This window comes from Buceros rhinoceros, unplaced genomic scaffold (assembly GCF_000710305.1).
Source record: "Buceros rhinoceros silvestris isolate BGI_N320 unplaced genomic scaffold, ASM71030v1 scaffold8837, whole genome shotgun sequence".
NCBI lineage: Eukaryota > Metazoa > Chordata > Aves > Bucerotiformes > Bucerotidae > Buceros > Buceros rhinoceros.
In genome coordinates, this window is record NW_010422746.1 from 1 (window position 1) to 26,253 (window position 26,253).

The 26,253-nt window shown below is 48.0% G+C and overlaps 1 protein-coding gene across 1 annotated transcript in view; it reads right to left on the reverse strand.

Moving 5' to 3' along the window:
• Positions 1–3,093: 3,093 nt before the first annotated feature.
• INPP5D (inositol polyphosphate-5-phosphatase, 145kDa) overlaps positions 3,094–26,253 on the reverse strand; it is a gene marked incomplete at its 3' end in the record, with an annotated part of 53,183 nt that continues 30,023 nt past the window's right edge. Inside the window, exons 5-27 of the mRNA XM_010140161.1 lie at positions 25,439–25,579; positions 20,712–20,799; positions 19,888–19,968; positions 19,638–19,709; positions 19,240–19,363; positions 18,002–18,108; positions 17,371–17,473; positions 16,379–16,575; positions 15,461–15,578; positions 14,865–14,961; positions 13,407–13,545; positions 12,653–12,761; positions 12,417–12,505; positions 12,099–12,180; positions 10,773–10,862; positions 10,509–10,622; positions 9,323–9,405; positions 8,209–8,296; positions 7,308–7,457; positions 6,459–6,552; positions 6,117–6,224; positions 5,213–5,482; positions 3,094–3,670 (exon numbers count right to left, since the gene is read on the reverse strand). Coding sequence (XP_010138463.1) covers positions 3,094–3,670; positions 5,213–5,482; positions 6,117–6,224; positions 6,459–6,552; positions 7,308–7,457; positions 8,209–8,296; positions 9,323–9,405; positions 10,509–10,622; positions 10,773–10,862; positions 12,099–12,180; positions 12,417–12,505; positions 12,653–12,761; positions 13,407–13,545; positions 14,865–14,961; positions 15,461–15,578; positions 16,379–16,575; positions 17,371–17,473; positions 18,002–18,108; positions 19,240–19,363; positions 19,638–19,709; positions 19,888–19,968; positions 20,712–20,799; positions 25,439–25,579 — 3,121 coding nt within the window. The remainder of the gene's footprint in view (positions 3,671–5,212; positions 5,483–6,116; positions 6,225–6,458; positions 6,553–7,307; positions 7,458–8,208; positions 8,297–9,322; positions 9,406–10,508; positions 10,623–10,772; positions 10,863–12,098; positions 12,181–12,416; positions 12,506–12,652; positions 12,762–13,406; positions 13,546–14,864; positions 14,962–15,460; positions 15,579–16,378; positions 16,576–17,370; positions 17,474–18,001; positions 18,109–19,239; positions 19,364–19,637; positions 19,710–19,887; positions 19,969–20,711; positions 20,800–25,438; positions 25,580–26,253) is intronic.

Below are 26,253 nucleotides of genomic sequence, written 5' to 3' on the forward strand. Positions count from 1 at the left end.
ATTATATTACCTTAGCAAGTCCAGTGTCCTCAAATTCTGCTCATCCACGAATGAGGGCCAAATTTAAGCAGTGTTCCCAATTAGGAGAATATTTTTTTGCAAGAAGTTGTACTTCTTTTTGTCAAGCTTTTATTTTGCAAACTTTGAGGAATATACTTTCTTAGGAAAGCTTTTGACAACTGTGGATAAACACTAGGACCACAGAAAATCCGGGCCTTTCTCATTACTGAGAAGGTAAAGCTTTCTGTAGAAAGCCTGTTACATTTCCATCTGTGAACGTACACAAACACACCACAGAATTAGCAGGAACTGCTCTAACTCTCCATGTGGGACAGGAGGCTCACCTGCTCCAGGAAGGTTTTATTCTGAGGCCATAGGAGTCCTTCCGGAAGCTGGAATAGAATAGTGGAATGGTCCCCGGGGCCAGGGAAATACCACGACTATTGAATTATGGGGCTTACACAGCCAGGATGCTGTTGAATAAAGCAAGAGGAACGTAAGTGTTGGTGTATCTTTCTAGCAGAAATTAGAACTGTGGAAAATATGCTACTCTCTCTGGGAAACTTAGCAGCCGAAACCCAGCTGCAACACTATCGTGTGGGAAATCATCTCTAACTGGTCTTGTTTTCTTAACTCTAACCAAAACAGTAGCTGTGTGTGGACTAACCCCTTTTAGCCAACCACAGTGCCTTAAGAGATGTGTGCTGTCTGTGTGACAGAGATGCTATCCAATCACCATGTAGCTAGTCGGGTGGACAAGAGTCTATAAATTGAGATGTATTGTAAACAATAAACGAGCACGATTTCTAACCACATTGGTATACGATCTGTGACTCGGGCTCCGTCCGCAGAAGGGTCCCTGCTACACGTAAGCTTATGGCCTGTCTTGCTGACTTGTCGGCTAGAGAGCCAGGAGTTTCAATAAGGATGCCTTGAAACCCCAACCACGCGGCAGAAAGCCTCTCTTTTTAAAAGATTTCTTACAGATACCTTACAGATTGTCCACGTGTCTTCCACGCCTCTTCAGCAGCCTGTGCTTGGCCTCTTCTGCTCCAGTAAAGCTACTGTACGTTTTCTATCCTCACGGTTACAAACTCTACCTGCTAACAGGTGCTAGGGTTTTTAAACCAGCTGTATCCCCACAGGGTCTGTGCACACAGACATCCTCTGTCACGACACCACAGCAGCATTGTGGCATCTTCCCCGCACTCCCCGGTGCCTTTGGTGTTTCTTCTGGGCAGGGGCTACTGTCGCTGAGCGAGCTGGTGTAACACCCAACTAAAGCTGAATCATGTGGCAGGCAGTTCTGAATTTTCAGCAGAGGATGATCAGAAAGGTGACTATTTTATTATTTTTAAGTAATCAACATTGGAAGAACAGCAACGATTCAGTCACAAACAGGCACAGCCTAATTGTAACCACAGCGTTAATACTTAACGTGAATAGAAGAGAAATTAGAAGCATGTTAATTATTCATTCTCAGTCGATGAACAAAAGTGTACAGTGAGGTCAGCATTAATCTATTAAGAATGCTACGAAACCAGCCGGCCAGTGTCCTTCAAAAAGAGCAGAGTGCTGGCTGTCGGACGGGCTGGGGTGACTGCTGTTCCTCCCTTCAGCAGCGGTACCGCCGGTGAACCCGCCTATTCCCCCACTTCTACGTGTAGTTCTGGCATTTCCCTTAGGGGTACAAAAGCACTACCTGTGCCACAGTGCCAAGGGCCGGCCCTCACGCTCCGCACGACTGACACGAGTTTGCAGCCCGGGAGCTCACAGCAGCGGCAAAGCCGGCTCCCTTGGCAGTGTGGGACATTCATCAGGATCTGGTATTCAAACTCTTTTGCCGCCCTCCCTGAACTCCTTGCTCCACGGATGGGACATGCTTTTGGAGCTGTACCGCTTTCAAAATGCTTTCTTCTACATATCGCTCTTTAATAGGAATTCTGTCACACAAAATACAAATTTTGCTTTTGTAGAGAGGGGGTTCTTTAAATACACCCCTTCCACCTCCTACTCCTTACAGCGTACCTTCCTCTTTCAAAGCATTTACTAATCCACTTGCTTAACCACCTGCCCCTTAATAGAAGTACCAAAGTGACTCGACAAAAGGCGAACTTGCATTTGGTATTGTGATCCTGGCTCCTCTTGGTCTGAGCAACATAGGACAAACTTCTCAGCTAGAATGTTTTCATAATCGTAGAGAGGGAAACACCCTCAAAAGTCCCCACCCCACCCCCCCAGTCTATTTAGAACCAGACCAGAGGACATCAGTATGAACAAAGCAGTCATCTCCCTTTCTTCCTTTCCGTCTTCCTCTTAGGGTGCGATCTGCCGTGTGATTTTCACTGTAGAGACAAGAGAAGACATCAGCTTGTCTATTGTCAATTCTTAAAGTATTGATAGAGAAGGAAAAAAAAAACAAAACCAAACCTACAGCTTGCTCGAGTGGACTTTTTTTCTCCCAAACCATTTTCTAAGACCTCCCCTACTCTTTCTCATCCAGCTCATGGTGGTCTGGGGGAAAAACTCCAACAAAACAACAACAACAACAAAAAAACCCAGCCCAGAGAAGCAGATGTGTGCTTATTTCTGTAGAGGGTTCAGTAACGGTTTTGGACACCAGTGTTCTAAGCTGATAAGTGTTTCCCATAGACAACTACCTGTATTAATCTTTTTATGAATTACAGCAAAGCAAATCTATTAGCCAGCACTGTGTAGATCTGTGCTGTCAGGCCAAGCCTGGGCGTTCTCAGAAACCTTGCAGTATGCACCAAACCAGCAAGAGCAAAGTAGCCAACTATTTGCATGCCTGACATGGCCATCAAGCTTAAACAGTCCCGAAGTTAAGACTTCATGGAAAACTAAGGCCGTAGTTTCACAACATGGCATATTCTGCAGCAATATTGCTTTAAGATACTCCCTTGCATCCCCTGCTCTGCAAGCCCAGTAGACTTGGGGGACGGTGCCCTGAGCTTGGTTAGGAATTACAGAGTGAGGGCACACTGATTAGGACAGTGCTACTCTATAGTATTCTGCTGTGACACCACAGTCCAATAAAACTTCCACCCTGCCTCCTTCCCACGAGAGACACACCGGTGTCGTTGTCCTGCCGACTGGTCCCTCTTCTGTCCGATGTTTCCCAGAGTGTGGCAGCTCTGAACTGTCCCGATAGTCTCGGCCCTTGGAGTTCTGCATGTCCAGCACTGCCCGGCTCTTTGAGGGCAGGGGTGGCCTGTTGTGCTGCCCCTGGATGCTCGGGATGACTTCAGACCTCAGTGGCTTGACTAGTTTTTTGAGGGGTGCTGAGGTTTCTGATGATGTAGTCAGCCTCAGTTTGCCTTGAGTCTTTTCACCTATATTCTTTTCTTCAGATTGGCCAGAGCAGGTATAGGACCGAAATCGCTGTGTGGGCACCAGGAAGGGTGGTGACAGCTGTTTGCTGGAGGTCTTGCTGCCATCAGGCTCCTGTGACTTTGTGAGATGACAGCTCTGATCGGGCAGCAGCGGCTGTTCTTTTCGCAAGGCCTTGGAGTAGTCCTGCTCTTTCTTTGGTGCCACCTTGCCCTTAGAGCCCATAGAACCATACAGTGGGTTCTCAAACATCTCTGGCTTTTGCTGTCCCTCCTCCTGAAGCAAAGGCTCTGCCGTGGTTTTCCCCAGTTCTGGTGGCCTAGAGTCATCAAAGCAGTGCAAAAAGGAGACTTGTGAAGAGCAGGCAGGGGACACTGACTGATTTAACGAGAAAATTAATAGGAAATGAGCACGATAAAATTAAACCAACTGTTCAAAGCAGTCAGGATAACAGGATAACAATTAAACTTGGTGGGGAGAGAACAGAATTGTGTATTGTTTCTACTTTGTTTAATCATCATTAACATGATAGCAGAGGGCAGATACGACTGGTCCTGCATGAACTCCCTGCTGGACTACAGTCTTATCAGAGTGATACTTGGCTTATCTTTAAACAGAGATAAGCCACTGAGCCAAACCGTGCCAAGGGCTTTGATGGCTCTGCAGCATGCAGAAATCTCAGTTTAAATATTAATAAGAATCCTCAGATCTGGCAGAGAGGATTGAAATGGCTGGCTGGACAGTTGATGTAAGAGCTCACACCACACTGGAGTGTTTTACTAGGTCAATCTCCTCTTGCTACCAATGCATTCCTGGGGAAGGGCTAAAACTTCTTAATGCACCCAAGAGCACAATGTGTGAGTAACAGCTACAAACTGTAGTGTGAGCCAGTCACGGTGCAGTCACAGCTGAGCCCTTTGAATTGAGGCTCAGGCTGGAATGACAGCACCGCTGTACAATGGGATGAGGGAGGTTTCGTGGGTCTTGTCTGGCTTGACCTGATTTGGCAAGGCTTTCATCTGGAGAACCACCACAATATCACTGAACAGAGTGGAGTAGCGGGGAGTGGCTCTTGTTCTGTGGGTGCCTTCGAATGAGTTGTGTTCCTTGCTTCAGGTTATTTTGTGGAAGTCAGTACACACAGGAGCAAAGACCTGAGCACGATAAAGTGCTGTCAGGTACATAACGGACTGAGGCAGCGCTTGCAGCGCTGACCTCTGCAAGTTCTGGCTTATAGAGTGCCACATACATTTACCAGTGAACTCCAGCCCAGACGCAGGAAGCAGCAGCTGCTGTGAAAAAGGGGACACTGGTTGCGTGCATGCACCAGGGTGGAACGGCCTCATCCCTTCACTAAGCTGGGTAGGGACAGACATTGTCAAATGCTGGACGGAAATTCTGCATCAAGACTTGTGATAGATCAGCACGTGGATGCTAACTTCTACAGCAAGCTGGACATTCATGCAGTAGTGTAAGTAGAAATACAGTTAAAATACTTCACGTGTGAGATGTGAAGGAGCTCTCCTTCCCATCCAGCGGAAGGATCTATGCCACACTCTTCCCTTTTCTTGTTTGTTTCTTCAGTCAACTCTAAGTTTTCTCCTTCTCTCCTCTTGATAGTGAATTAAACTTATACATATATTTTTGGCTTTCCTTTCACAACAGTCGTCTGAGGAAGTACTATACTAGTTTTCTTTCAGTATGTGACATCTGCACGTGTGACCTTCACTTATCTAATTCTATAGATGAAAAATTGAAAGAATATGCTGCACCTTGAACTCTCTGTACAGATAATGACATAGTGACTGTGAAGAATGACAGGGGAGAGAGTGCTAACCCCAGTCAAAGCTCAAAGACTCACAGGTACTCTTGATTCCGACTACAGATGCTTCTGTTCAGTGGAGGCTGGAGAGATGTTTTTGGAGATAGAGGTGACAAGGAGGGTGAACTGGAGGATGACTGACTCTGTCCCATTACAGAGGTAGTCTCTTTGGGCTGCTGCTCGTAGCTCCAGAGAGAAAGTGGCTGGTCTGGTGATGGTATCTGCTTAAGCTGGCTGGTTGCAGAGGGTTGTTGAGAGAAAGCAGCCATCCCCAGGTAGTTGGGGTTGCTTATGTCTGTAGGAGTGTTGCTGCCGAAGAGAAGAAATACTGTTAGGAAGATACAGGCACAAATACTTCTTATTTTTTTGTATCCCTGCCAGCTACAAAGGAGTTAGTGCCCACTAACAGACTTACCACCTACTCTTTTTTTTTTTTTTTTTGGTCACTGTTGCTTCAGAATCAGAGAATAAGTGGGAGTCCTGTTAATGCCTTCCTCCCCTGGGTCACTAGAGAGGAAGCAGCTGGGCCAAGGCCGCCTCCTCCAGCCCCAAAGAGTTCCTCTGGCTGTGGCAGACACTTCCATTTCCAGGCTGCAGAGAGCACTCAGCTTCTGCAGTCACACAGAGGTGTTCTTACAGGTTTCTGGGCCCAGCAGCTCAGCTGGCATCTGCAGCAGGACAGCTCCAAGAAAGAGGCAAATCACAGCACTGGGCAGCATTGTGCAGCTTAGGAATATGCTGCTGCCTTATCAGGAGAGGCATGTGGCCTTCTGAGGTGTACCTGTGTAGGGCGGCAGGCAGGGAGCTGCCTGCACGCCCTGTGAAGCGGGAGTGAAAGGAGAGCCTCTCTCAGAAGCGTCCCATGACTCTCGGAAAGGAAAAGGCAGGCAGTCTGAGCATAGCGTCCCGCCCCAGGCTGGCAGAGGTAAAGCAGCAGGGTTACCGTAACATGTCCTCCTTTCCCGGGTTGTCTGGAGAAGAGGAAGCACTCCCCCAATAGCGAGCGATGGCTGCTGCCTCTTTGGCCATCAGATGAGTAGATTTTGACTTTCTGTTGGAAATAAAAGGGCCCTTTTTACGTGGGGTGCAGGGACCCAGTCTGACGAACATGTTCTCAGCTTCCAAAGCTTTGGGCACAGAAGCAGTGACCAGCCCTGGCCAGAGAGCCACAAAGACAGCTTCCCAGTGCTCACCGTGCTGATTAATACTGCTCCCACTGCAAGCCCAGCTTTGGTTTATTGAGCCAACCCGTTTTCTGCGACTGACTTACCCGCTTGCCCTTTACCTGTTAGTCTGATCCCAGTCTTTGCTAGGGTCTAGGCTGCTGATGTTCTTTGGTTTCTGCCCAGCAATTTCATCACGTTCAATCTTGACAAAATCTGAAGGAAAGGAAAGGCATTAAAAGGTGTTTGGCAGCTTCAGAGTCTGATTCCCCAAGTTTTCTGTGTTACTGCTCGCATTAAGGCATCTCTCTCAGTCTATCAGAATGACAACGTGACAGTTTGAAAAAGTTGTTGCTATTATGTTTTCAACTGCTAACTAGTAAATACCATGTTTTGTTGACACAGGAAAAAGTGTGTATCTTGAAATACAAAGGTCACACACAATCCCCCACTCACAGACAGGTCGTTTTACCATTGACACTAATAGTAAATGTCATGAGGCTGCTTTTGTACTCTGAAAGAGAACGTCAGGCAGCAAGGTGGAAGTAAGTGAAGTCTGTGTTCCTGTAGCTGGGGAACTGCTCCTGGAGAGCCTCACGTGCTGGGGATCCCCAGGGTGACTGGAGCAGGGAGAGCTCTGGCACCTTGTCATGTAGCCACTGCAACTGGCAATAAGGTATCGCCATTCACTAAAATCAGTGGCAGTGGCAGACAGGGGGCTCTCTCAGTTTGCCGAATTCAGCTGAACAATATAAACCCAAATGGGATTGCTGCGTCTTTCTGAAAGAGTACAGGTATCCGCCTGAGTAGCAACGATGCTCTCATGTCCTTGCAGTCAGCATCAAAAGCTCTTGCCTCTTGGGGACTAAAAGCACTGCAAGGATGATTTTCAGTTCCTCGACAGTTATCAATTATCTTTTGGGATTGATGTTCTCTAGAACGAGCATTGCAGAGGTGATCTTGTTCCTTACCATACAGTTTCTCTCTCTGTTTTCCTTGTGATGTTTGTAACTTGATTTCACCTTGGAAGACCCCTGTTTTCTCACCGTGGTGCGTCAGCACAGTATGGATAGGAACTAAGGATTCTGTTGCTTCTATTCGCAGGGCAATGCAGCCTTCCCCTAGAGAATGACAAGGTGACAGTGAGCCTGGACTGAGAAAAGAAGCATTGAAATCTCTTTCTCCTGTCAGTCATCTACTATCACTATGCCGACGGGGCTGAGATTACTGGAGAGAATCCGCTTTGGATCCCAGTGAGGAGTGTAATATCTCTTGAGAAATCAGGGGCATTCTTTACCTCTTCACATAGGTGTGAAGGATTTGGGCTTTGGGCACACCCGCAGGTGACTGCAGCGTTCTGAGCTTCCATTACTAGTAAGGAAAACATGAGTCTGAGACTGCCATTTCAGTCAATGGGATTTCAGCAGAGATCCGCCTGCGGACAAAGGCTGCGGGCTCTGGCTGGTTAGAATTTGGAAGCCAGCAACATGGACAATGTCTTTTCTGTAGCCAGGAGATACGCATCAAGTAAGTGCAGGCGAAACAGGATTTGTGTGTTCTGAATAAACCTGTTTAAACAGACGGACTCCTGGTTTAATTCTGTAAAGTACTTTCTTTTTGAGCCGCTGCTCTTTTAGGGCTGGTAAAGCTCATGCAGATTGTTGCTTCTAGTTCATATTCCTTTGATCATCATTACTTCACAAAACACTGCCCACAATATATTTTTGTATGTACTGAGTTCTAAATCAGAAGTCAGAGCATCATAGATGCTCGGTCTATAAGAGTTACTTCTGTTCTCTCCCACTCTTTCAGCGCTTTGGAAAAGTCTAAGTAGATTTTGACTCATCCAGAACTTTAGAGCTAAGCACTTACCGTAAGATTCATCACTGTCTGATGACTTAATGCTGATCAGGATGTGTTGATCCAGTAAGTATTCTGGGTCTGAAATAATTGGAGTCAGCTGCAAAGACAAGGTGGTGTGGGTCAGTACAATAGGTGGTGGTCTACAGGAACACACTTCTCCCTGTGCCTCAGTCCCAAACGAGCAAAACTCAGCTGGACAGACCCACGGGGGTATTGTGTCACCTCCAGGATGAGCCTCTTCGATGATGTTTGGAGATCTGTGGTAGAAGGCTGCACACTTTTAGAGCTCCCCACTCTCGCTCCCAGCACAGCAGACGGAATGCTACAAATCAAACACTCACATGGGGCTGAGCTGCAGGTTTTTTGCTACAATGCAGCCTGAAAATTGCTCTAGGGGGAAGTGATCTGGACTCTGATTACAGTCTGTTCCCAAAAACCTGTTTGGCTGTTGTTACAATCGCGTATTGTAGAGTCTGTCCCCAATCTCTCTCTGTAAGGCACTCTTTTCCAAAGTCAGCAGTTCTTCTTTTGGGCTATTCAGAAGGGTACTGACATGCATATTTGCTCAAAACCCAAGAGCTCTGATAGTTCTTCCAGCTGCCACCATGCCAGGAAATGGAGAACAGCTCCGATCTCAAGGATAGGACTTGTCTTTGACGCTGACACGCAGAACACTACTTCTGGCCACTGACGGTCTTTTTAACTCAGGCAAAAAATACTTAGTCAGCTTTTCTCAAAAATACCAAGGGAAAAGCTCTGTCTCACAGGGCAAAGAACCTCCAACGCAGCTGTTTTATCTTCCATCTAAAACTTAAAACAAAACAAAAAAAAGGCCTGCTTAAAAGACTTGTCAGCATAGTTATTTTCACTAAAAGGGTGAGAAAAAAGTCATGTTCCTGACTGACATAATCAGACCAGCAAAATATACTGGCAAGAAAGTCCTTTCCTGCTTAGGACATGCTCTGTTTAGCTTAAGCCCGTCCTGCATTCTTACAGACCCTTCTGAGCGTAAACAAGACCGCAACCAAGTTCCTGAATATAAGGAAAAGACGTAATGTTGCTTATGGGATGCAAGCGGAAGGCTTCTCTTCCATATGGGTATGGAAACACAGTCCCAGTTTACCTTTGGAAGAGCATCGACGAACTTTACCACAAGCTCCCCTTCCTTCCCATCCTCGTTTTCTCCTTCCTGGCTCTTTACAAAACCTGCAGAGTGATGAGAAAGGACTTGACCTGAAGAGACAGCAAGAACCTGGCTACGTATCCTTTTCAGATGCTAGTTCGCCGAAGGCCTACAATTATTTTCGCACTTGGACACAAGTTTTTGAAGTGTTAAGAAGCTTAAAGTATGAGCATTGGGTGAATGTTTACACAGTGAATTTATAAAGTGATTTTACTGGAGCATTGTTAAATGGTTTTATTTTACAGTTAAACTTGGCACTGAAAAGCTCAGGGCATTCATGGACTGGAGGATAAGAACATGACAGCTCTTCCTACGCCACTCAAGATAGCACACTTTTGAAATTCTAATTTAAGATTCGTAATACACTGTTTCCATAGAAATTTATGCAAATTTGGGTACAGCCAAAAAATAATCTTTTATGGAACTGTCTTTGACACAGCGCTCTGACATGCGATAATGTGATGAAGCATACACCGAAGGGATGCTGTCCCACTTACAGGAGCTGTCCTGTGATGGGGAATCGCTTAAAAAAACCCACAGCAAGGGCACGTAGGCCCGCATTACATAAACAGCTGAGACTCAGCCCTGCAGCCCAGGGTCAGGGAGTACAATCCGCAGCGCTGGGGGTACACAGTCCCATTTACAGAACCAAATCACTGTCTTTCCTTTCAGTTGATCCTCTGACTTATTCTTTTGTAAACCAGGGTAATTAAATTCTTTTTATTAGCATAATGCAGATGCTTTCTTTTGAAAGTACCTGATCATTTGTAGCAGGCACGATTAGAAATGTAATTGATTATGTGTTTGCAAAGTAGAGATTTTCTGTGTGATAAGCGAGAACAACACGTGTTTCTCTTCGAGGAAGAGACAATCAGATTGCCAAACAAAATGGAAGAAATGCTGCATCCCTGAGAGTGGATTACAGCCAAATGGTGGTGGGGTTTGGGTTGCACTGCTGACAGCGTAGGATGACTTGTAGACTACCACCAATCTCTGGGACATCCTTTTTTGCACTGGAGCAAGCAATCCTCACAGCTGCTTATTTAGATCAAAGCAAGGGAAAGGGCAACTAATCCAAACAAGCAGGAAACTTTGCAAGAAAGAATAAAGATGGGCAAACCCTTACTTTCTAAGCAGCTAGAGTGAAACTCGATGTAGAATTTGGTCTGCGACTTGGTCTTCAGAGTTGCGTAGCAGTGCAGGAACTCTATCTCCCCTTGGGAATCCGTGTACTTGGAGTCTAGGAAAGAAGAAGGGAAAACAATGGCATTTTCAGTAGGAGATAAAGAGAGGGCATTTTCAAGTGGACTCTTTTTCTCTCAACATATACAAAGCACCACATTTTGTACCCAAAGGTGGAGACAGCGCACTTGCACGCAGCCTGACTTACCATTCTTTGAAACAAACTGCGAGGTGACTCCCACTTCAAAGGTGGCAAAGACAGGGCTGTGGTCACTTGTCGTGATGTCAGTGGTGCAGCCTGCCAACGAGAAAGGGAGGAGTTACTGCCCTGCACCTCTGCCCTGCTCCTGGCAGATTGCTGCGATAGAAACATTACTCGGTAATTTTCCAGAAAGCTTAACTGTCACTGTGGTAACTGGCTCTAGTCAAAGGTGTTCCTACACAATCTCCTGTCAGTATACAGGAATGTAACTCTTTTGTCCAAATCCATACAGATTTGGTTAATGGACACAGCTTTACCATATCATTTTACAAGCGACTGTCAGCATTAGATTCCCCAGTTCAAAAAGCGTTTGCAGGATTCCCGGTTGCCTCTGCCACATGCACAGCTCATTAAAGCTCTAATGTGGAAGAAAAATCACACCAGAATACACTGGTGCCGCTTCAGTGCTACAGAGCAACTCGTGGCCCAAGACTAACACTGCGTGAGCAAGGTCTTGACAGGACCTAAGTGCACACTGTGTTCCAGCGAGCCCAGTCCTGCGACCAGAACAGCGTGTAAAAGCAGACGCCAGGCTTTCTAGAGGTGCTTATTTGACCAGGCACCACAGCATCACAGGCTCTGTGATCAGGTCAGTCCACCTTGTCCCAGCCCTCTTCTCAATCCCACGCGTAGGAAACCGTTGACACCATACTCAGATGCTTGGTCCTATGTATAGTTGTACACATATTTGATGAAATTACAGGAACTAGTATCTAAGTCTTTTTTTTTTTAACAGGTCTTGTGGGCCTCGTCTCTACCCTGCACTGCATTTTTGTGACACTTCTCAGCGAGAAAGGGAACAGGCTTTTAGTACCACACAGTCCTTCTGCAATAAGATTTGATAGAGAGATGTTAGCAGCTCCAGCCTCTGCAGACTGAGCTGCGTACAGCAGGTCTGCCCTGCTGGCACCACCAGGTAAGGAGCTCCTGGTGCTAACTGCGCAGGAAAAGTGGTTGTTGTTGCCAAGAAATAACTGGTGCAAAGTGGTCCTACGGCACAGCCTAAAGCTGGACAGCTGCAGCTGTCTGAGGGGTGTTCTGCACTTAAAAGAATAACAGAATTAATTCCCAGAAAGAGCGATCCAATAACAGAATTAATTCCCAACCTTGTAAGATTACAGGCAGAGAGACTTGGCTCCCTTCTGCCTGGTTTAACATCAGGTCCCTGTATGCTGAGTGCCTGGCAGTGCAGGGAGATCCTACAGACTCTGCTCTGAATCATTTCCGTTTCAGACTGATTGCTTTGCTATCTACAATCTGTTCTCTACCCACCATAGGACTGACACACAACGTGCACCATGGGGTATGATTTCCAGAGCACTCGATCACACCAGGATGGCAAATTGTACTTCATCTGCAAACCAAAGGAGAAGTGATGTCAAGAAGAAGAGAAAGGACCAATTCGCAAAAGAACAGGAAATTCACTTGCCCAAGCACCACGTATTTGTGTCAATTTTTTTTTGTCTGTATTGACTCCTTTCAAAATGCTACGAGGGCAGAAAATGCAGAGATTGGTTTAGGTTCTTTGCCGTAGGAGTTACTTTCCCTGCTCTGCTATATAATTCTGAAGGGAAAGCAGTTTTCACGTACCCCTGTAGCTTTTTGCTTCGTGTAAGCATACTTCTCCCGGGTACCTCTTTCAAAACGGTAGGTTGGGGCAAAAGTGATCTCTTCTTCCTCTAAAACAGAGAGATAGCTCTGTTACAGTTTGTTACCCTCATCTGGGCAAGACAGACACTGCTCTGCACACCCTGCCCCCTGTCAAGTCTGGCAGAGTAAGTTACTGGAAACGTGCGAGGAACCTGCCAGCAAACTCAGAATCTTACCGAACTGCAGAAACACCTTTTGGTCCTTTCTCTCTATGAGAAGCTGGTCAAAAGCCAGCAGCTCCGGATACTGCTGCTGCCTGATCTTCTGGACAATATTCTCTGCTTCCTGCCAACAGGGAAACAGCATTGCTGCAGATGATGCGAAACCTTCAGATAAATCCTCCCTTTGCTGGGGAGCCAGCAGGTGCTTCTGAACTGTTTCACAGAGCTGTACCCCCTGCCACTTCCCCACCTTTCCCTTTGCTGTGTGGCTGAACATTTGTCTATTGAACAGGCACCAAAATGCCCACACGTCCCCTACACCAGCATACACACAACCAGATGCACATCAACACCAGGCTTGCTGTTGTCTACCGCCTACTGAAACCTACCCAGTATTTATGACAGCTTGCCTGTTTCTGAAGGCCTGCTCTGAGCCACTGCACACTAACCAAGCAGAGCAGAAAGGCAATCTCTGGATCAAGCTGTTCAGGGACAGATGCTCGCTCACAGTGGGACTAGAGTTGGGAGGTCTGGGGAAGCGATGCTGCCTGGAGCAGCAAAGTGTGCCAGACGACATTCCGGGGTCCATTAATCCTTGGAGAGGGCAAAGGGGATTCCCTTGATTTGCCTCAACCGGTGTCACACTCGTGCCCTGGGGATCCCCTCTGCTTCCCCTCTTTCTGCCATGTTGCCCTAGATTAGAAGGAGAGCGCGCTTCTATGGCAACACCGCATTTTGTCTCTCCAGGGATTCACGCAGAGTCCCTAACCGTTGGGGGTTGTTCCACGCGGTAGTTCAAGTCTCCCAGCCAGAAAAGATGAGTAAAGCGATGAGTGATGTTAAACGGACTCAGTTTCTTATCTCCCAGTGTCAGGAAGCGCAGGATGTTCATGTAGTTCTGGTTGCGTCTGTCAAGACAAGAAACATCTGCCTGACATACCAAATTGCCATGCAATTTCTAAATGCCTGGGCTGGCAGAGACGGCTGCTTTACCAGGCAGGAACCGACATGGCTCAGCATCTAGAGAAAAGCAGATCAGAAGCTGAGAACCTGCCGCCCCTGCCTGGCGCTGCACCTCGGCAGACGGGCCCAGGTAACGTGTTCCGTGTCTCCCCGTGAGCCAACCTACTCCATGCAACCCGTAATGCGGCACAGCTGCCTGGCTACAGCCTGTGTCTGAGCGGCCGGGGGAGCTGGGGCAGGAGGGGCAGTGGCATTACAGTAGCTCTGCCGTGGGTGTCAGGCTGTTTCCACCTGCATTTGAAGGCTGGAAACCTGTCCTAAAGCCACTTTTGTTGCCTCCTGGGGGTATGCTTTTCTGAGCTGCATGTCCTAGAAACCCAGCATTAGACTGTTGCCTTCAGATTTCAGCAGCAAACACATAACTAGATTTTGGCAGCTATTTCAGGCCCTGGGGAACCCTTTCATTGAAGTTAACTCCACCGGTGGCAAAGACCCCGTGTAGAAATCCCACACCATCTGTTTTCCAGGTCCTGGCCTGGGAAGGATGGCAAAGCCAACCTCTTCATTTCAAGTCTTCTTTGCTTTCAAACCCACTCCTCCCACCGTCCCCCCAGCATGAGCGCAGACCTCCCAGCAACGCTGGGATCTCTGCCTTGCAGCCCTGTGCGGCACAGGACCTGCCTAGGCCATGGAAACTGGTTTCGCAGCTGGGTGTAGAGAATGAGCCACTGCGGGGGGATTTCTGTGCGGCACGCCTCCCGCCCGGTACTCCTGACAGCACGCTCTGCCTGGCAGGATCTTTCTTAGCGGTGCCCCAGGGCTCACCACAGCTCCCGTGCTCCTCGCAGCACTGCCTACAGTGAGGAGGCAGACGGTCCCCTTCGGCACATTGTTCTGGGATGGAAGGGCCTGCCCACATCTTTCCAAAACACTGTAGATCAGAGAACTGTTTTCCTCACACACTGGGCTTGCATGACAGGTCAGACAAGCGTTGTGCAAGACATTTCCACTTGGCTCTGAAATTATTTTGCTGTCCATTTCACCTGCACCCATGTGGTACGGCCACGTAGCAGATCCCTCATTTAAATGGTGACACAGTAAGCAGCGTCTCTAGCACAGGTTGCCCACCCAGAAGACATTTTATCAATTTTTTTTGGTCAGGAGAAGATGTTTGTGACTGTCCACTGGGCTGTCCTTCCAAGACAGCCCAGAGAATTTCACCCTGGGTCAACATTCATTTCTGAGAGGGGAGGATGTATCTTACCTGTGTTTCTTTTCACTTCCTGAAGTCAAATGGCTGTTAACAAACCCAAAGGAGGTTCCATTAAACATGAATGACACTCCCACAGCTCCTTTATTACCTGGAGAAAGATAAGCCGAAGATGTCAAGAAATCAATCCACCTCCAGGCTGAGTCTAGCAAAGACAATAAAGCACTGTGCACATCTTAAGTGAGGTGGAGGATGGAGAGATCAACGTAATCAGCAGAGAAAGAATTAGTACATACAGCACAGATTGCGGTAACAAATTTTCTAAGGATGCTAAAAAAAATTAGTTGAAGGGAAAGATGTGCAATTTCCTTGTAAAACCCAAGAAAGAGCGATCCAATAGCCAGTCAAAGGTGTTTGCTGGGAACATACATATATGTGTGTGTGTCTGCTAAGTATACATCCAGACAGATTTCCTCTTTCAGAGGGTAAGATATGATCAACGCCGGTGGGATATAACTTTCGTACCGTTAGCGTCACAGAAATGCAGTCAAAGGAGCCCTGTGGAGACAGGGCTGTTCCATTTCAAGGACAGTAACGGCACAGGCTGAACAGCTCTCAGCCCTTTGGACAAGAGCGGCTCTGTTCCTCACCCAGCGTGTTTGCGATGCCTGTCTTCACGTTGTCCGTGCAGATGTGGCTGATGCGGTTCTCGTGTTCTGGCTTGGCCAGTACGACAATCCTGATGTTCCAGAGGGTATGGATTGCTATCTGCAGGGATGGGAAGGTTAGAGGTTATATCTCGGCACATACCTGTGGAGCTGCACTGTAGCTGCAGCCTTCCTGACTCCTTCTGTAGTACTTCTCCTACACAAATTTTCCTCCTGTGCTCAGGGTATGCTTTCAGTCACATTAATTGAAGGTGGGAGGAAGGGTCGTGCTATTTTCTAGTGCTGTTTTCTAATTTTTGGATTGCCTTGCTTCCACAAAATACAGTTTCCCAATCACCATGACAGCCCTAAATCCTGCACTCCTGTGGCCTTCCAGATATGCTTAGGTTTGATTCTTGACATCACGGAAACTCAGGCATGTCTAGACTTGGTCTTAATAAGGTTCAGTTTCTTTTAAGATTGCGCCTGTGTGCTGTTACACCCTATTTTGAAAGTGCAGTAGTTTAAGGTGAGATGTAAGCTACAGCTGGCTCAGAAAGTTTTACAGTCTCCTGCTTTATGAAAGTCAGAGTATCACCATTGCTTCACTCAGGTGCTCAGCATCCGCCCCTTGCTCCTAGGCTGGCAGGAAGAGGGGCTTCATGGCAGGGCCCCTGCTTTGGCAGTGGAGGGGGGCACGGTCCATGGCAACATGCCCATCTAGCCAGCTCCAGGGGAGGACCTCGTGCAGTCCACAGACAGATTCATTTCACTCTTCCTCATCCAAACAGAATGACAATAAAGGGAGGGAGGCAGAGGAGGTGTAGGCAAAATGCCACTTATTCCTCTGCCTTCTATTTGCACAACATGTACTCTCCTCGTGTGCCTGAGTTATGTGCAACAGCTGGAATAACCCCTCACCACTTTGAAACTGATACTGGTGATTTCCTGCAGGGATTGCCTCAGGATCTCCAGCCATTCCTTCTCCCCTTGAGGGTCCTCCTGGGTGCCAATCACATAGATGTCATGAGGAATGTAGTCAGCAGTGTCATCACGGGTCTTCCCCTGCCCCTTGGAGAGAAACCAGGAGGTGATCTTCTTCGGGGAAGGTGCGGCACCTTTTATTAACAAATCAAACACCAAAGTAAGTCAGTGTATTCTGTCAAACCCAGGATACAGACAACCCGCAGGGACAGAAACAACGGGCTTCACATTCACTCACACACATCAGCCACTATGCTAAGATGACAAAGATGTTAATCTCTCCTGACTCACGGATGATTGAGTGTCTCTGCTTTGACCACCTTCCTCTGTTTCATTAGCTTACCAAGTGTAAAGGTAGGGAGCTGTACTCCTGGCCCACCCCTGTCTTTACCTCACCTTTTAAGTATGACTGAGCACAGACAGCTCAGCCTACAGCAGCTGAGCCAGGCTTTTCTCCCCAAAGGGGAAAATTAACTTAAATTCCATGGTCCTCAACTGCACCCTGTCCCCTTCTCTAAATATCACAGATACTCTGCTCTCTTCCCAGCCCGGACACAAACTGTCCCTAGACAGGTTCAGAAGCAGCTGATGTGCAGTTTTCTGGAACTGCCTCTGCCCTTTCTGCAAGGTGGACAGTGTACACTGCTGCACCAGCTTTGTGCAGGCCGCAACTCCCTGTCCTTGGAGGAATCCTTTGGTACCCATCAGAGCCAACTTTACGGCCCTTTAACTGGAACCATGGAAACTGTCAAACCACATGCAAGCTTAAGCCCAGAGATCAGCTCTTCCCTCCTCTCCAGGGAGAAGACGACCCTTGTGTACATCAGATCTGCTACAGGACAACCACAGTGTCTGGAGCTCATCGTGGCAGGTGAGCACACATTTGGCGAGTGTCCGAAGGAACGCCCACGTTGGAAGGGAGTCCCTACCCATATTCCAGGTCCCAATGAAGATGGTGATCATATCAGGCTCTGGTTGCTCCGAGTGTTTATTCTTCATCTGCTGCAGAAGTTGGCAGAACCCTTCTCTCTTCTAGACAGGGAGGAGTAGAGACAATTAGTGAGATGCTTAACTCTTCCAACACGACCTCTGGAAAAACTAGCTGAACCAGGAAATGCCCACTGGAAGGGCAGATTAGCTCCCCACTGTCCTGAAACCTTTGAAGAGGTTGTCTCTCTCGTGGTACTTTCTTAGGCACTTAGCTTTACTTCTCAAAGTGCTGAGCAGGTCAGAAGAAAGCATAAACTTCCCTCTCATTTGTCTGTAGGAGCCTTTTTGCAGCTACCCTCGCATGACTCCTTGCCTCTTCTCACCGCTTGCTGACTCTGTTCTCCTGCCTCAGTGGTAACACCCAGGTGTGGTTGCCCTCTCCAGGACCTCTCTTTACACACTACACTTGTTCATTTTCTGAATGTTTCCACAACAAAGGAGAAATTGTATTTCTGCAAGGCCAACCACTGTCCTTCAACAGTTCCTCTTTCTGCCAAGAAACACCCCTTGTACCGCCCCCACCCAGGTACCTGCTCCAGGCTGGCAGGAAGGAAACATTTGTGTATGTACCTTGGAATCAGAAAAAACGTACTCCTTCCGCTGAGTTTTTTCTTTTTCCGTTTCCAGCACAATCACCAGTTTGTTAGGGACCTTCTGGGACTTGATAAGCTGCAAGACTGAACAGAGACTGGGTGTCATGAGCTGCAGTCACCAAAGCTAGAAACCCACCAGAACTAACAGGACCACGCTTGCAGGCTCAGGACTCACACAGTCTCTTGTGTCTGATGTTACGCTCACTTTCCCCCGCATAACTGCATTTTAATGTTGCTTAATCCTGTTCCCTATAGGAACTAGTTTGGACTCTGAAGTGAAGGGGACCCCCAAAACTCATTCTACCTGAAGCTCTTGTCTGTACCAAGCCCTGCAGCCTGAAGTGAAGCCTTGGCTTCCTGCAGACCATCTCTCTGTATCCTGAGCCAGCCTACATATATTCCTTCCCCATCTGTGAAGGAGGAGGTAAAACCTCATTTGGTGATAAAGGTGATTCCTCCACATCTGAAATAGCAGCTAAGTAGTTATGAACACAGGGTGGAGAAAGCGTAGTGAAAGATAATCTTTTCAATCACCGCCAGCAGCAGGTTGAGTTTCTAGCAGGAGAGAGCCCGAGGGCATCCTTTACTTTCTGAGAAATCCTGCCCTGCTTGGCTCAATCTCAGGGAGCTGCCTGTTCAGAAACACAACAGGAAAAAAGGGAAGTTGTTTGGATTTGGCCTTCACAGGCTGAACTGACATTGTGCATCATTAGAGAGATTGATTCACGCACCAAAAAAAAAAGGGGGAGGGGGGAATTAACTGGAAAATGTTACTGAAAGGGAGTATCTGGCTTTTAACCATCAAAAATCATCACAGAAGTCAATATGCAGAATGTGGATTTGGTTTGGGTTTTTTTGTTTGGGTTTTTTTTTTTTCTTTTTTGAGTGACATTGCTTTTTCAGTAGAGAAGGGTCTATTGCAACCAGCACTGTGAGGAATTTTCTATCAAAACCTGCTCGCTTGGAGTCATTTAGTTCATTTAGCCTGGGAAGCCAGGTCTAAAACTGTCTGTGAAGATTTGGTCACCCCGGTATTGACGCCCTGCTCTCTGCAGGCCACTTTGGGGACAGGCAGTCTAGACTGACTGAAGCCTTGCACAACACCCAGGACTGAGCAGAAATATCTGCACCATGGGTGATACCTTGCCCTAACCCCTCCCCATCATCCAAGGGATTAAGACACTAGTTCGGCATTTGAGACCTTAGGCATCTTACTTTTCTTGTGGGTATAAAATTTGTCTTCGGGACCATCCTTAGCTCTCTTTATAATCAGTTTGCCCATTTCCACATCCACCTTGAGATGTATTTTTGAGAAAATTCCTAGGGAGTCAGCTTTCACCTGTTGGAAAACAGAGACTTTTCAGAAGCGATCATCCACACTTCAGTCGCGTGTATTATGAATGCAACACTCGCCCGAATTCATGGACGCACATCATCGTTCTGCCAATCTCGCTAGACTTCTCTGAAGCATTTGCATGGTGCTAAATAGCATCCAGGAATAGCTGCTACCTCTGCGGCAGCAGAGCAGAGTTCCCAGGAACTGAGATACCGACATTAATCTGCATTGCTGTCGTTCCACATTGTGATCAGCTTTGTTACAGAAGTACATTTACCTCAAAAGTGACAGGGGGGATAAGGGAACGTCGGTGTGTTGAATCAGGACCTTCAATCAACAGTGTTTTCACCTGAAAAAGAATTTATATGTACCAAATTGCATTTGGTGATCCTGCACTACATTGAGAGTACCGAAGTCAGAGCAAAGAAATCTCACTGTAGCAGAGGATTGCACTGATGATGGGCAAGAAGCATAACTACAGGCAAAAGGTGACAAGATGATAATATAAAATAGCTTTAAAACTCTACCTTTTCTTCAATGGAGGACAGCAAAGAGACCAGCTGGTTGAGTTTCAGTACGATATTGACTGGACTAGCTTCACCGAGCATCTGATAACCGCAACACAGAAACAAAGAGAGAGATGCGTAATTACCAGTCCTACAGAGCATGGCCTGGCAGCTCCGCAGCCTCACCCCAGGAACACATCGCACACAGAGCAAGGAGCAGCGCTTGTGCCTCTGCCACTCCAATCTCTCACAGGCAGCACGACAGAGCAGAGTCTGGCTGAACATGCAGAGGTGTAGGAGAGTGGAAGGACAGACTTGGAAATCTTGTCCATGGGTTAGGGGCAGCTGGGCATGCACGGGAGTCAACTTGCCTGGGGGGTTTGCATGACCACGTCCAGGGCTTAACATACCCAAGTCCTAGACTTTTGGTTTTCTGGGCTTCTGGAAAGGAGAGGAAGGTCATGGGACTTAATTGGGCTGGAGGAAGGAAGGATTTGGCAGTGAAACATCCTGGAGTGAAGTTTATGGAGAGAGAAGTGTGCAGTCCTAGCCCACAGGCTCGGGGAGCATGGGGAGATGGAAGTCCTGAGGCAGTTTGCTGCACTTTCCTCTGGGGCAGGAAGGGTGAGCAAGCAGAGGTGACTATGGGATAACTGTGGGGATGTACCTCGGTGCGTGCACTCTGCACTGCAGCCAGAAAGCTGGTAGAGAGGACAGAAGTGGTAACTCATCACCTGAATCCCAGCAGTCATTGCTGTGCAACCAGCAGCCTTCCCTCCTCACCATGCTGACAGCCACCCTCATTCACTCCTCGTTCTTCTTTTCCCACCTTCCAGCTGACTTACTTGTGGGCGCTGATGGATACCAGGGTGCAGCTGCTGCTCAAACACCTTCTGGATGGATTCCAGGGATGGGAGGGTTCTGGAGGCTTCACTGGAAAGAGACACGGCGGAGGTCTGAGGCTGCCACATGGCAGAGACTACGGGCACACAGTCCCACCAGGCCTGCTCTCACCACGTGTCATGTTCTTGTCCTCTGCTGCTTACTGCCCTCTGAGTTGGTGGCATGGGTGGGACCATTTCTCAGCTGCCTTAGTGACGCCGCCAATGAAGGCAGCTTGGAGTTAGGCAGCTGGCTTTGGGTGTACTGGCTGCTCCTCGTTTTTTGCTTTGGAGGTGATAACTTCCTAAGTCTCCCCAGAAGGATGTTCCAGTCTGGGCCAAACCTGAAGACATGGTGTAAAACCAGCATCAACCCGACTATGCCAACTCATAGATCAAAGGACACTCAAAAATCACAAAGCCCGGTGAAGTTTGGTGCCTACAACAGGAGCAGCTTGGGTTTGCACAGATCTCATGCAGCAGCTCAGGCTGATGCAGGGTGCTGAGGACACTGCTCGAAGAGGAAATTGGGTTTTAGGTTTTTCAGCTCACATGAGAAAGAGGGGCCAGCCGCAGTGAGGGGGTGGAAGAGCCCGCCTTTAATCTTTTGAACGGACACCATTTGTGGGTGACAATGAGATACCTTCCTCATTTCCCAATTAGATTCCACAGGATGCTCATTTGTCAAAACGCTGTTGTATGAATTTGGCACAGAAGCCGCGCTCTGATAACGACAAGACATATCACGGAAAGAGCAGCCAGGGAGCGCAGGTCAAAAGGAAGGCGACGGTGGAGAGCAGTGCTAGGACGCTTGCATTGTGCCTAGTCAACAGTGGATATTAATGATTTCCCTCACTTTCCTAAGCCTGAAGGGACCGGATTCTAATCTCTGTTTGTTGGGGAAAGGGCTCCAAAGTGAAAGTATCGTCTGCCTGAAGACTACATATTTGTCCATGGATGATTAATTGCCTAAATTAAGCTCTCCTGCTTGGAATTTCAGTCTCAAACACTTGCTGTGGTGCGCACAGAAGTACAAGACACTTGTGGGAATCTGGATCTGCTAAACTTAGTTCTCCAACACCACGATTCAGCTTTGGATCACCCAGGGCCAGTGTCACTGCCAATGGCTCTGGTCCCAAAGCCAAGACTCCCATTGATTTCTGCAGCCATGGAGTCAGGCCCCAGGAGGCTGCAGGCAGCGGCAGGAACATGGGGGGAAGTACAGTCTGAAAAGAATGAAAGGATATTTACTGTGACCAAGGGTACAGGACGTGTAGGGCATCTCTCGAAAACACAGAGCAGCAGCTGCTTGAAGCAGTTCAGAAATGATTTCTCAGGGGAAAACTGCCCTCTGATTACCGTTCGGTGCAATGTGCAGCACACGTTTGAGGATGGGGGAAGAGCATCTGCAAGCGTTCAAACTCAACAAAACCACAAAGTGGTTTTAATTGCACTTATGCCTCCTTTTGTTTTCTTCTCTTGATAGTATAAAGGAAATATATGTAGTGATCCTCACTGAAGTGTCAGAAGCCCGTGCGTCCACGTATGATGGCACAAGTGCTGGTATCTCTAGTGCTTGAAAAGCAAATTATCCAGCCTTAGAAAAGCCTATTATTGAAAAAGCGTAATATTAAGCCTATTAAAGCCTTAAAAGCAAATTATCCAGTGAGGGAGAATAAACAGGAGCAGGCAGAGCAGTGACCGATGACCAAACGATGGCTGCAGAGAGCAGCAGACTGACTGGCCACTGTTAGTGTTTTTCACTTAAAGCTGGGAGGAAATGTCAAACAAAGTCCACTTGCTTGGGTGAGCAAGTCCCTGCTCTGGTGCACTGGCATCAGGCTCTCCACGGGTCAGCTTTCCAGCCCCTGGAGGATTCCCCTCACCACGCAGAGACCCTTGTACGCCAATTTCGTTCAGCGCTGAATGCTCCACAAGGCAGCCATCAGCCTTACAAGTCTCTGCTTTGTTTCACTTTTAGTACAGGAGCTGCCAGCGTGAGCAGCCTCTCCCAAGAGCAGTTGTCCTGTTGTCCCCCAGGCCCTAATGAGATGTGCCATGGCTGTCCTGACCTCGCTGGCCACAGCTAGCCCTAGAAGGTCGCAGCAGCTGCCAGCAGAGTTAAAACTAGCTTTCAACGTCTCAAATGCACGCTGGGGTCTGGTTCTTGCCGAATTAATCAAGGATCAGTGGTGGGGAGGGTGAGGGGAAGAGATCACAAACTCTGCTATGATACTGAGCTTCTTGGTCAGAAATGGGTCCTGCACCTGTCCATGGATCATACCCGAACTGCAAAAGGCACACTCCGTCCATCTCCTCTCCCAAGCCCGCAGTTCACTACAAGCTCTTTTCTCCTAATCACCAAGCAGCTCCAGTACACCTCCCCTCTGCCTTGGTAACGCTGGCAGCCAGTGCTCACCCACAGCCCCGTATCAAAACCCAGAACGGAGTCAGCCTAAGGGCAGGGAGATGCTCACTTTTCCCAGTGATGGCAGCGTGTCTGAGAACTGCCCTGAAAGATGGCACAGCTGGGCTCTGGGAGGTTGGAAGAAGCCAGAATACAGCAAAAACCTCCGACTCTCAGCAAATCAGTGTGGCTCCCGAAGAGCCGGGGTCGGCTCAGCCACAGCGCGCGTCTGCCTGCACACTCCTGACCCTCAGCAGTGCCAGGAAATTCAAAGGAGCTTCAACTCCGGAGAAAGAGCTCAAGATGTGCCATTAACGTTTCTTCCTGTTGTTTGTTTGTTTAACCTATCCGCAGATATTTTGAAAATAATGAGATTGAACATCATTAAGAAATGGAGGGCACAGCCACTGAGAAGCAGCCTAGGAATTACCTGTGCTTCAGCTGGGATCCCTGCGCAGCTGAAGAAGGCTGAGATGAACAAAAACTTAATTTAGGTAATGCCGCTGATGAAATTTGAGTTCAGAAGTCTGATAAGGGAAGTAAGCTAAAACCCCAGATTGAGATTGCAGAGAACAGTGAGATCTGACTATTAGCTGGCTGACACTAAGCAAACAGTTTAGTTGGATGGTAGAGTGTTGTATGGGACAATCAGAACAGAGGGGGAGAGGTTCCTCAGAGAGACCTGACTGCGGCTGAAAACAGACCTGGACCTTCACGAAAAAATTGAGAAAGCAGCTCCATCTAACTGAAATCATACAGGTGTGGGGAGAAGATGCTGGAGAAGGAGGGGAGAGCTCCATGAGGACATACATTTGCATAGCCACCAGGACAGAGGGCAGGCAGCTTTGCTGTGGTGCAGTGCTCCTGTGCTCAGCAGGCTGCCAGCAGCAGCAGAGCTCAGCCAGATTTGCTCCAGGATCATACTTTGCAGTCACCAAAAAAACCTACAGAAAATCTGGAAATGTAGAAGGTGTCCTGGCACTGGAGAGGATTGTGGACCTGCCGCATCTCCTGCCTTGCTATCCCATGCACGTTTTTGAGGAATAGGGTTGTGAAATCCGGATAAGAAGAAGCAGAATCAGAAGTTGGAAATGGCAAAAGCCAGCCATCTTCAGAACAGCAGCACTGGAGGTATTTTAGTAACACAAAACTCTCACTTGTGATTTCATTAGATTTGAGTTTCCATTGTTCGGGTTTATTCTTAGCCAGCCACCTGGGTCTCCCCCTCTGTGGGCGTAGAGAAGCAAAACCCTGAAGCAGGGTGCAGCAGCAGAAGGCCAGCTCTTTGCACAAACCATTCTCAGTCCTGTCAGGGGTTTGTCTGTGGGTGGCTGGCTTCTGGCAGAAGGAGCAGGGCTGCATATTACTTCCCCTTTGCTTGGTAAAATGTGCACAGTGTCCACTGCTTCAGAGGAGTAAGCAGGGTCCCAAGCAGCTGAGCACCTCGCTCCCTCCATGCCTTCCTTCCACGGGCTAAACCAAGCAAATCAGCAGTATCCACCCCTCCTTTTGGCCCCTTCTTCAGCCTTGATATGCCCTAGGAGGACAAGAACAGGCCAGCAGCACTACTAGCCTCGCTCCTAAATACACTGGAGAGAAAGATATTGCAAGCCACAGATACAAGTGTGGAAGGAAGCGTGTGCCCTCTGCCCTAGAGAGCTCTAAGATCTCTGGAGAAGTGTGGACTAATCTCCTCATTTGCTTACAAGCAGCATGGGGGTGGCTCTTTCTCTTCCACCAGAGAAAGAGGGAGGTTTTAGTACCCTATCAGAGTTTTTCTATTTGGGACCCGAAGGGCTATAAATAGGAAAGGTAAAATTTGTAGAGTCTGAGCTGGTTTCTCTTTTCATTTCAGCTGGACTTCACGGGCATCAGTGGAATCACTCCAGGTTCACAGTGCATTAGTGGGAAGGAAAATAAGTGTTTAAGACAACTGTACACCAATATGTGCTTGTTTCCATAAATGTCTCGTGTTTGACAATTATGTGGGTGTCATTTATGCATTACCAACTTATGCAGTTAATCGGTTAGTGCATATTTTTGTTTTGTTTCTTTCTAAACAAAGCATAAAAAATAATACTCCACTGACTGAAACCGCCTCCAGGGAAACTTCACTGTCAGAGCTGTGTCTTTCATATAGATTTCACACCTCTGGACCAGAATCACAGGTCATGAGATTTCCTATGCCAGAGGTTCAGGTTCTGAACACGTGCACGTGGGACCTATGTTAGATAACAGTGTTACAGCATTTTACTCTGATCTCTGAAAACCAGCCTCTAGTTACCTGAAAAGTCCTTTGCAAAGAAGTGTAAGCAGTTTCTTCAGCTGAGGAAGATTGCATGAGCCAGTCTGCACCATCTCAAAGTCACTGATGATGTGAACTCGCAGGTAGTCCTGGATGAGTTTAAGATGCTCATCGGAGACACTGTGAAAGAAAAAGCTAACTCAGAGGCCAGCTTTTCTCTCTGCTCCCAAATGTCAGACAGCTTTATTTGTTCTGAAACTTCCACTGCCAGCACAGGCAGATGGGGGCAGTCTGCCTTGAATTTCAGTGAAAAGTTGTAGTTCTTGGAATTGGGCCACAGGTCCCCCATCTACACTGCTGACCCCTTCTCCTCTTCCTCATTTCCCACCCCAAATCCTCTCCTCCGTGGCTGCTGAGCTACCATGCCAGGGGAAGTCTTGTGACGCCTGGCTTTGCCAAAGCTGTGGTGGGATTATCAGCCTTGGCAGGTAAAGCCAGGCTGCCGTGGGGAAACTAACAGTTGGCAGTTCAGGGGCTTTGGGGAGAGAAAGATTCCCTTTCATCTCCCCAACACCCCCACCTTGACAGTTTTATTCCAAACAATCCAAAACAATCTTAGGGGGGCTGAGACCACAGAGCTGGGTGGGATGCTCCCCTCTGCCCTGTCTCTGTGGTGCCTGGACTCCAGCACCACCAGGAGGGATGGCCCCGGCAGAGCCCTGACAAACGCAGCAAGTCCCGGCTGGCTGCTTAGCGGATGAAGTGGTGCAGGCAGCTGAGCAAAACCGGGTTTCTCCCAGTCAGCCAGCTGCTACCGGGCCACCGCAACAGGACGTGTGCTGCCAACCACACAC